General features: G+C 38.3%; 1 protein-coding gene across 1 annotated transcript in view; it reads left to right on the top strand.

Moving 5' to 3' along the window:
• Positions 1-10,107: 10,107 nt before the first annotated feature.
• Positions 10,108-10,786, top strand: part of LOC107189520 (rho GTPase-activating protein 100F) — a 41,972-nt gene continuing 41,293 nt past the window's right edge. The window contains exon 1 of the mRNA XM_015578076.1: positions 10,108-10,326. Coding sequence (XP_015433562.1) covers positions 10,108-10,326 — 219 coding nt within the window. The remainder of the gene's footprint in view (positions 10,327-10,786) is intronic.

The raw sequence follows: 10,786 nt of genomic DNA, 5'->3' as shown, positions 1-10,786 counted from the left end.
GGACAAACTATTCTGGAGACTTTAAACTGATGTAGTCCCCAAAGTAGATAGATAATCCTCTAACTTCAAGGACCTAAAATCAAATCCCTGGACTGATCTATCCTTCAATTGTCTGAGCAGTGGACAAACTATTCTAGCGACCTTAAACTGATACAGTCCTTAAGTATATAGATATTCCCTTAACAATTGTTTGAGTAATGGACAAACTATTCTGGAGACTTTAAACTGATGCAGTCCCCTAAGTAAATAGATGATCCCCTAAGAGTTGTTTGAGTAGTGGATAAACTATTCTGGAGACCTTAAACTGTTGCAGTCCCCAAAGTAGATATATGATCCTCTAACTTCAATGACCTAATCTAAAATCCCTGGACTGATCTATCCTCCAATTGTCTGAGCAGTGGAGAAACTATTCTGGAGACCTTAAACTGATGCAGTCCCCTAAGCATATAGATGATCCTCTAACAATTGTTTGAGTAGTGGACACACTATTCTAGAAACTCTTAAAACTGATACAGTCCCCTAAGTACATAGATGTTCCTCCAACTTCAACGACCTAATCTCAAATCCCTGGACTGATCTATCCTCCAATTGTCTGAGCAGTGGAGAAACTATTCTGGAGACCTTACACTGATACAGTCCCCTAAGTAAATAGATGATCCCTTAACATTTGTTTGAGTAATGGACAAACTATTCTAGAGACCTCAAACTAATGCAGTCCCCAAAGTAGATAGATGATCCCCTAACTTCAATGACCTGATCTCAAATCCCTGAACTGATCTATCCTCCAATTGTCTGAACAGTGGACGAACTATTCTAGCGACTTTAAACTGATGGAGTCCTCAAAGTAGATAGATGATCCCCTAACTTCAATGACCTGATCTCAAATCCCTGAACTGATCTATCCTCCAATTGTCTGAACAGTGGACGAACTATTCTAGCGACTTTAAACTGATGGAGTCCTCAAAGTAGATAGATGATCCTCTAACTTCAAGGACCTAATTTCAAATCCCTGGACTGATCTATCCTCCAATTGTCTGAACAGTGGACGAACTATTCTAGCGACTTTAAACTGATGGAGTCCTCAAAGTAGATAGATGATCCTCTAACTTCAAGGACCTAATTTCAAATCCCTGGACTGATCTATCCTCCAATTGTCTGAACAGTGGACAAACTATTCTGGAGACCTTAAACTAATGCAGTCCCAAAAATAGATAGATGATCTTCTAAGTTCTATCAGTCGTTCATTATAAACTTTATAAAGACATTTATCAGAATCATTCAAAGTCACGTTCCAAGGCCTGTAACAAAGAATCTGAATGTCCCCGATGTCCATGAAGGATTAACAAGTTTTTGTGTCCTTGTTTCGTCTAGCTGAGCCACCCCACAGAAACGTGGTTGACACCACATGGACCGAATTGCGATCGAACTGCCCCTTAAGATTGTGCGCAGTAGTACGGTCTCCCCTTTTATTCTACGACGCCACCACCGATTTTCCGTGCAGTCCGTCGCGTACCCCACGAAAATCGTCTCCTCGGCCGAGTAGGGAAACGGTTGAATCGACTCTCTGCGATGTTAAACGTTAAGTGGCGTGCACGCCGCTATTGAGTCACGGTTCGCGTGTGCTAGTGCAGTTATTTCTCGCGTGCGTGTCCCCCCTCACCCCTTGTGGACAAGTTTTTATCCTGTGTTTCTGGTGGACTAATGTGTGAAGGTAGAAATTCTGTCGGTTTTGTGATCCAACGTCGTTAATGGTGCCTCCTGATGATGATCTGCTCATTCAGTGAGGCATTCGACATTCCTTCATTGTCTGTAGTGTATAATTTGATAGAATTGCTTCAGATACCATCAGATTTCAGTGGAATCTACTCGAAATAGTTAAGGGGTTAGATACCTTTAAGCTGTTAATTAAGAGGGAAAATTCAAAAATTTTTTTGTATATATGCAGAATTATTGTTTTTTAAAAATTTCATACACACATCTTAGTATATGTTGTTTCCTTAGTAATTTCTGAAAAATTGAGCTATATACCTGTTAACAGATGAAAGTGGCTGCCATTTAATTATAACCCGTTTCATCAAAACACCATTTACCAGGTATATCTCTGTGGGCTTTTATCTGAAACTAGGTTTTTCAATTTTATATAAAAGTAGGCAAAAGGAACTAGTACTCTTCAAAGCCAATTTTGGAAATATCAATATTTTACAAAATGGTGGTTGTTTCAACTTGAACGTATAGTTTCCGACATCAATTTTCAACTTATGTCGATACTAAAAAAAATCCACGAATTAAAAATTCGCTTCATCAAGCACTAGATTCTAGTCTTAATAATATTACCACAAAGTTTGATCCAAATTGGTTCAGTAGTTTTTAAAATATTTGTGGTACCGATTTTGAAAACTACATTTCGAGTAAAACGTTTTTAAATGGCAGCCATTTTCTTCTGTTGATATCTTGCTCAATTTTGCAGAAATCACTATAGAAATAACATATAATAAGATGTATATGTTAAATTTTTAATAAACAACCAAATTTTTAAATTAATCTCAAAGATATGTAACCATTACTTGAGAGACTCTGGTCGAAATCAAGACATCAAAAGTTCACACTCTTCAAGGTTTGGTACAATAGAAGTTTGGAAAACTAGATTACAAATATTCTAACTGTCAGCCTATAAATTCTCCTTTTCAATCCTTCTGTTCCTATGGCAGAGTCATCGGGGACCCATCATTGATATCGACCAAATCGAGTTTCAGTAATTTAGAAAAATCCCCATTTTGATTACTATAGTTTTTGTATTATTTTTTAAATATGCTGATCGAACGTGTTCTTTCGTTCTATTTCAGAAGGGCGGGTGAGGGTGACCTATAGACTGAGAATGAGAGAAATCACCCAGGTCTGCTCGAGCAGGGACCCATCGGCCCTTGGCACGAGAAATGATTTTTAGAAGGTAATCCATCCAAACGTTCATTCAGCTTTATATATATATATATATATTTTTAATCTCTCACTTTTTCTGTGGCCCATTACTCGGTCGGCTCTCAAGTGTGTGCCCAGAGAATTGCTTCGCCCCTGGAAATTACTCTGGAAATACGAATCACCTGCATGTAATTTGTCGTTTTTTCTATCAATATGCCAGTTTCTTTCAAATTCTAACTCTGTCGCTGGTATATACAGGGTGTTCCATATAACCTGAACACCTTCCCAGATAGCACATAGATGGCTTAATGACGGCTTAAAAGCGTCTCAGACCTGAAATGGGCGTCTTCAAGGCGTTACGTGCTATCTGGGTAGTATGTCACTTGTTTTTGATTTGCAGAAAAATTACTTTAACAAATACTCTAGGTGATGTCTATCAACAGTTCATAATTAGTTATTATTTTATTATTTAAATCTACTTGCATGCATTTCTGGATTTTTCGAAAGGCTATACCCCAGATAACACATGACGCCTTGAAGACGTCCATTGTACGGCTATTTCAGGTCTAAGACGCCTTTAAGCCGTCTTCAAGGCGTCATGTGCTATTTGGGATGTCTCCTTCAACTTCTTTGACCATCGGAAAGAAAATTCTAGACCTCGAGTAGAAAAATCATCGAATAAACTGACACCATATACGAAAGATTTTTTATTAATATTATATGGAAATATCGAGCTTTTAAGAGCGTATAGCAGAGGGGGGAGGAAAATGGAATTCGTAGTTCCCTGGGGGGGGGGGGTACAGTTTTGCTTTTCGTTGCATCTGCATCATTATCATTGCCTTGCACGTTTTTCTGCCTGTTTCCTAGCAGGGAACACCACCAGGGACCGATTGGTCGTTTACTATATAGAGGTGTTGCGACGTTGTTTACGGGAAGCATTAAGCTGTGCGGAACTTAGGAATAGCGTGCGCTAACAAGGGTAGGATGGAAGATTAAAAAATGTGATGAAACTTTGGAAATACTAGTTTTTCATAGGATGTATGCTTAGTTCCCCTTCACAGGAAACATTTATTATTGTTTATCAATAGACTGCGGATTTTAGGGATTTCTAGCCTATAAGGATCTGTAAAATACAATAAAGGATTAAATTTCCATTAGATCCGACGAGATTTCTAGTTTATTCTGAGTTCAATTTGATACTTGTGAGAAGAAAGAAATTCCTACATTCGATCTTGTCTTTATGAATTACTTTAGAAAATATCATTTTGCATTAAAATCAGCTGTCTATTTGTCAATTTCCTTGGAAATATTTCTATCATAGAAGCAGGCAAAAATTGACAACATCTTAGAGTATAGGTTAGGGTGGTTCTTATTTTGAACTCTCGAATCTTTTTCCAATTAATAAGAAATCTAGTTAAAAATCTAGATTGGATGAGAAATAAACATTTAGATAATTACTTAAACGCACACAAAGTTGATTTTATTCGATTATCCCGTAAGTTATTGGTTATATAAAGACATATGTCAGACAAAAGTTGTAGATCTAAACAAAGAACATCTTTTATGTTCTACAACATATTTTCTTTCGCGACAAACGGTTTTTAAGAAAATGTAAAAAAAAGAGCCTGGAAAAAATTGTATAAATAATTTTTCTAATCTTCTCCAGACTTTTTCTTAATTTTCTTCGAGAACCGTGCGTCGCACGAAACAAACTAGTAGAATATAAAAGATGCTTCCTGTCCAGATCTACAAATTTTGTCGAACACGTTCTTCGATATAAACAATACCTTATAAGATAATCAAATAAAATCGACTTTGTATGCTATTTGAATGTTTAAGGGCCTAGGGTGACCCTTCCCATCATCCAATCTCCCTAAAACACCCCACAGCTTATTTCCTCATTAAACAGAACTATTCTGTGCAGAGCCACGAAAAAATTCTTAAAAAAAACCCCCGTCAAGAGTAAATAAGTTTCACCCTAGCATAGATCCACATCTCACTGGATATCCCCAAGGGGAGAATGATCCAAGGAATCTTGCTTACTGATCATTAACAATGATCATGCCTGCTCGAATGGAATCGTAGTAAAATCCCTAAAACTGGGTCACGCAGGGGGGGGGGCATTAATTGCTCGTGGAAGTTCAAGCGAAACGAGATTATCCAACAAATTGTCTCGATGCACGAGGGGTCGACCCCCTTTTTAGGGGAAGATCCGTCAGGGGAGGTCAAGGTTGTCGCACGACAGACCCCCCCTCCCTCACTTTTAACCCCCCCCTACGTGGTTGAGGATTTCATTGATTCTTAACGAGGGAACGCGGAGCTTGACACAGAATGTCGTATGAATAGTAACCCGATTGAATTGAAGACCGAGACATTCGGTCGTGATGGACGTAGCTTATGAGATTCCTGGCATAACTCCTCGGTGGCCCCTAGGTCAACTGTGATTGCGCGCCGGCCCCCACACGTGCGATCGATTATTCGGTTACACCGAAGGGAGAGCAGTTTTTGCCCCCCCCCCCCCACCCCGCCCTGGAACCGTTTCAATTCGAACCAAACAGACTAGCCAAACGTCAACCTGTATTGGGCGATTTGACTCTCGAACCCCTGTCCACCCTATCCTTAAAGATTTTATCTTGTACAATTAATTCGGATTGTTTTGGATATTGTCTAGGTGTCTTTGTAACAGAGTTGGGCAGAACTTTATTCGAATAATACACAGTGAAAGGCAGCAGTATCTAAGGGTGTCATCTTGAGCTTTAAACAGTTAATGAGGTTAAATAATTCTTCGACAAATGTCGATTCATTCATAAAGAAGTATTATTAGGGAATAACGCCGTTGCTCGTGTCGCATTCATCGAGGCATCACTATATCTGGTTAACAAACCCTCGGTGAACTTTTTCGCTAAGGAAAAAGTTGTTTCAAATCACCCCTTTCGAAGATTGACACCTATTTTGAGACGCCCTGTATATCGAGACTTGTCCTAAGTCCATTCAATAGTTCGAAAGTAGCGAGTGTTTCTCATCGAATTCTTACCGAACGATTCTACAGTTACAAGGTTTTTGCACCGTTGATTTGTTCTTCTCCCCTAAAATTTGATTTATTATTATTATTAATAAGTTTATTTTTGTTTTTTTTTTCAGGTTTTATTTGTATGTATTAAATAAGGTTATTTTTATAATTTTATAGAATTCTATAAATTTGATATATTTTGTTTATTTTGAAAGTGTGACGCTATACACTCTTGCTCTGGGTCTCAGATACAGATATCAAAATATTACAACGAAAGTCGGCAGATAATTCAACGAAATATCAGTTTCACGGAAAAGGTAGACTGACCTAGTATTTTAATTCTCCAGTCGATAGCGACAGCCTGTTAATTTATTAATGGGCTGTGGATTCTCCCATCCCTCGAATCCCCCAAATGATCGAGTCATACTTCAATCCAGCAATGACCCCGTTCCATATTTTTGCACATCTTTTATTCCCAGTGTCTCGATGGACCCGCCAATCCGGGATGCTTCTCGTACTCCGGTTTAATTAAATTTTCAGTCAAAACCGTGTGCTCTACTGTCAATTTCCCAAAGAGTATAATTTTCTCATTATTGGGGCGTGTATACAATACAAGGAGAAAGGTCGAAGGTAATAAAATCGGTGCGTAAAACTGCGTTGGTCCATAATTAAGTTCACTGAAGTAGAAAATTCCAGTATAGAACAGTGTCCCTTAGGGTTACAGGCATATACAGGGTGTCCCATTTAAATCGATCCTCACAAATATCTGTGAAATTATTTTTGATACCGCAAAGTGTTTCAAACAAAAGTTGATGTCAGCAGTTTTTTTGTGGGTGTCGGCGTAGAGGACATACGAAGGTCAGCTGTATTTTTTTAATTGGAGTTATATATTTTTCAATGCATCGATCGATGCAGCTCGTCATCCCCTGCGAAAAATTATTAACCTATTTACGTCGAGAAACCATTAATTTAGGAGATATTTTAATTTCAAAATTACATGCCAATTTTCGAATTAAAATATCTCATAAACTAATGGTTTCTCGGTATAAGTAGGTTAATAATTTTTTACATGGCATGACGATCTGCATCGATTTATGCATTGAAAAATATATAGTTCCGTTTCAAAAAATCAAGTTGACCTTCATGTCTCCTCTACGGCTCCACCTACAAAAAAACTAGTGACATCATATTATGCCCCCCTCGATACCATTCAACTTTTGTTCGACACATTTTATGGTGTCACAAATAATTTCAGAGTTATTCGAGGGCATCGATTTAAATGTTACACCCTGTATACGCTAACAAAAGTTTAGACACGTGGGTATAAGGAGGGGGGATAAGGGACAAGGGTTCTGGCCAGGCAACCTTGAGGGTGCACGATCCTAGGGGCGATAGTAAAAAGACGCTCGATTTCGGGCAGTCAACTCTCGACCGTCGCAGACAACGGTCGCTTTAGCGTTGTGATCCTCGCGAAGCCATATTACTTTTCCTAAAAACAGTGTTGTGTGACCTTGTGCAACAGTTTACAATTACTATTCACCATTCTCTACTTTAACTTTGGGTAAGCCATTCAGTGAATGATCGATTTGTTGAATTTTTGGATGTTTGAGATTAATATCTGAATCCCAGATAGCACATGACGCCTTGAAGACGCCCATTTTACAGCTATTTTTAATCAGAGGCGCCTTTAAGCTGTCATTAAGCCGTCTGTGTGCTATTTGGGGTGTATTTATTTATAACAACAAAACAGCTGTTGAAATTGTAAATACATCTATTTTTCTTGACATTTTTATAAAAATAATCACTTATTCTTAAATTATTTATAAAATGCAAAACGTGTAGAAATCCAATAACTGCTACATTCCTGAAATATTTTCAATAAGAACTGTACTTTGTTAATGTTTGCTTAATACGCTGAACTAAAAATATGGGATATTTAAAGTGCAATTACACCCCATTTATAAACATTTAATAATTTTTAAATTTATAATTTACATTTCTATCCCTAATGGTCATTTACTGGTTTACCCTGTTATAACATCCATTCGAATCTCTGTGCAACCTCGTCAGTTTTACAAGTGTTCCAAAATCGATAAATCTTGTTCACCTGTGTGTACAAAATTGAGAATTTTTCCAAGTTCAGTAGACAAAGATTATTAGTTTCCCGTTTGATTAAAGTTTCGAAATGCAAAATTACATTCACGAAGGACTGCAGTGATGTTGATGTTACGGTTTGATGATGTGGAAAAGTGTTGTTTTGAAAGTTTGCAAACCCAACAAGTGTATAACCGGTCTCAGTGCTGCGAGTATTAGTTGAGATTATAGAGGACATTTGGCCGTGTGTATACTACGAACGCTTCGGAACCGGCGGATTCTCCCCCCTCCCACCCCCCTGGTACGTATCGATCGTCACGTCCTCCTTTCACGGGGAGGGAAGTAACTTCTGGCATCCTTAGTCTCAACAAAAATTTGCGACTATGAGGCACTTCGCTAACAAACTGCATTAGCCAAACGGTAATACCCCCGGGAACCCTTTTAGCAACGTGTTACACACACGTTGATTGCTTTTAGCACGCGAGATCCGGAGGTCGAGTCAAATGTGACTCGCCTGACGTAGACACGTGTCTGGTCCAAATAGATCCTATATTGTTGAACGATTAAACAATTCTACGACTTTACGTTCATGCAAGTGCTACCAGACGTTGTAATCAGAGAAATTCTGTAACTAAATGTTCCTCTTATCTCACTAGAAATTAAGGTAAATGTCCCAGTTTCTATTCATGCCCCGATTACTACTCATTTCGTATTTTTCTTGTTAGTATAAATATTACGTTTATACTGTCGTTGTAACGAAGCAATACTAAATTATTGGAACTTAAATTATTAGGATCAAGTGAATTACCGGTATGACCTCACTTCTACTCACCCAAATTTTAGTAAGGTAACCTCATAAATCAGTGTATGTTGTATAAACGCTTCATTTCTATTCTAAAACACTTTATTTTTTATTTATCGTTAGTTTATGTATTAAGAATAATTTTGTTTACATTTTTCATTCTTTTGAAGATAGGAAATAAAAAATCAGGAAAAATGTAGTGAAATAAAAAAATAGAAGAATTACCAGAAATATATTAATCCAGCAATTTTATGTACAATTCCTATTCACCATTCTCTACTTTCACTTAGGGTAAATCAATCATTAAATAACAGAATTGTTGAATTTCTGGACATTTCAGATTAATACTTGTTTATACAAATAATCACTTATTCTATATATATTTAAAAAATAGATTGTATATATATGTATATATATTTCCAAGAAATTATAAAGAGCTTTATTTATTATTATTTTATAAAACCTATCCATAAGAGATATAAGTTATTTTTATCTGAAAAGGCAACATATGTGAGCATAAATTGGTACATTTTACCTTAGTACTTAGAAGTTTCGTATCAGGTAGATCAGGGATTTCAACCAATTCTTGACATTTACCTGTTTCCACTGACATTGTGCTCATTTTACTCCTACGAATTAGTATTTCACGTAACAGATCTCCTAAAAGGTTCAGTAATAATTGCTATTGATCTTTAACATCCTCTAATAATCATTAGACAACAGAGTCCAATTCATTATTGAAGCACTTAGTATTTAGGAATTAGATCTCTTATCAGATTTACCAATAGGTACCCTACTGGTTCATATCATTCACCAACATATGTGACCCTTACCTCAGAATGGATTAACACTTAGGAAGTAGGCCTTTTGGCAGGTTCACTAAGAACCGCTACTGATTACTGACATTCACTGATGTTCACCAGTGGTCAATTTGTAAATAATAACTAGATCCTCTGCCGGGTCCACCAAAGAAGTTGATCAGTGGAGGTTTCCCTCAGAGGGGGTTAGCACTTAGGAACCAGGTCTTTTGGCAGGTTAGGAATCAGGTCTTTTGATAGCTTCACTTAGAATTCCTACTGATTACTGACATTCACTGATGTTCACCAGTGATCAATTTGTAAATCATAACTAGATCCTCTGCCAGATCCACTGAAGAAATCGTCCAGTGGAGGTTTTACCTCAGAAGGGACTAACCATTCAGGAGCTAGGTGTCCTGTTAACCAGCACCATGATACTACTCTACCGATGATTTGCTTTCAGGAAGAGGGCATGACGCACCGAACTCATGCAGTGGCGAAAACACGTGCGCATCAAGTACGGTGGTCGAGTCGGTGTCGGTCAAGGGCAGCGGGAGCGGGAGCAGGTGCAGCTGCAGGTGCGCGTGGTGCAGCTGCAGCGGGAAGGGGGCGCACGACTCAGCTACGTCTGTCATCAGCCTCAACTCTCGTCAACGGCTCGCCGCAGCTGCAGCGCAGCAGCCATGCTCTGCTGCGGCCGCAGAAAAGTGAGTACACTCAATTCCATCGTCGGTTGCATGCTTGTCGCAGCTGCAGTCGGATAGTCCAAATCACAATGCACATCCCATACGTCAGTGGGATCAGGTTCTGAGTTGATAGTACCTACAACCCCCTAAGATTATGGCAATTGCTCATACTTTTATTTGCTATTTCAAGTTAAAATCCCCTGCAGCTGCAACCAGTTTTCCGAGGAGCTTAAGTAACCTAACCCAAACCTGCACTCGGATAGTCCAGCGATGTTCAGATCACAATGAACATCCCATACGTCAGTGGGATCATGTTCTTAGTTGATGGTACCTATAACCCCCTAACATTATGGCATGAGCCAACTGCTCATACTTTTATTTGCTATTCCAAGTTAAAATCCCCTGCAGCTGCAACCAGTTTTCCGAGGAGCTTAAGTAAAGTCTCCACTTTGGGCTGGAATTTGCTATTTATTGCTATTTT

The sequence above is a fragment of the Dufourea novaeangliae genome, unplaced genomic scaffold (genome assembly GCF_001272555.1).
Source record: "Dufourea novaeangliae isolate 0120121106 unplaced genomic scaffold, ASM127255v1 scaffold23, whole genome shotgun sequence".
In the NCBI taxonomy this organism is placed as follows: domain Eukaryota; kingdom Metazoa; phylum Arthropoda; class Insecta; order Hymenoptera; family Halictidae; genus Dufourea; species Dufourea novaeangliae.
The sequence above is the reverse complement of the archived record's forward strand: the minus strand, read 5'-3'. Positions and strand labels throughout refer to the sequence as shown.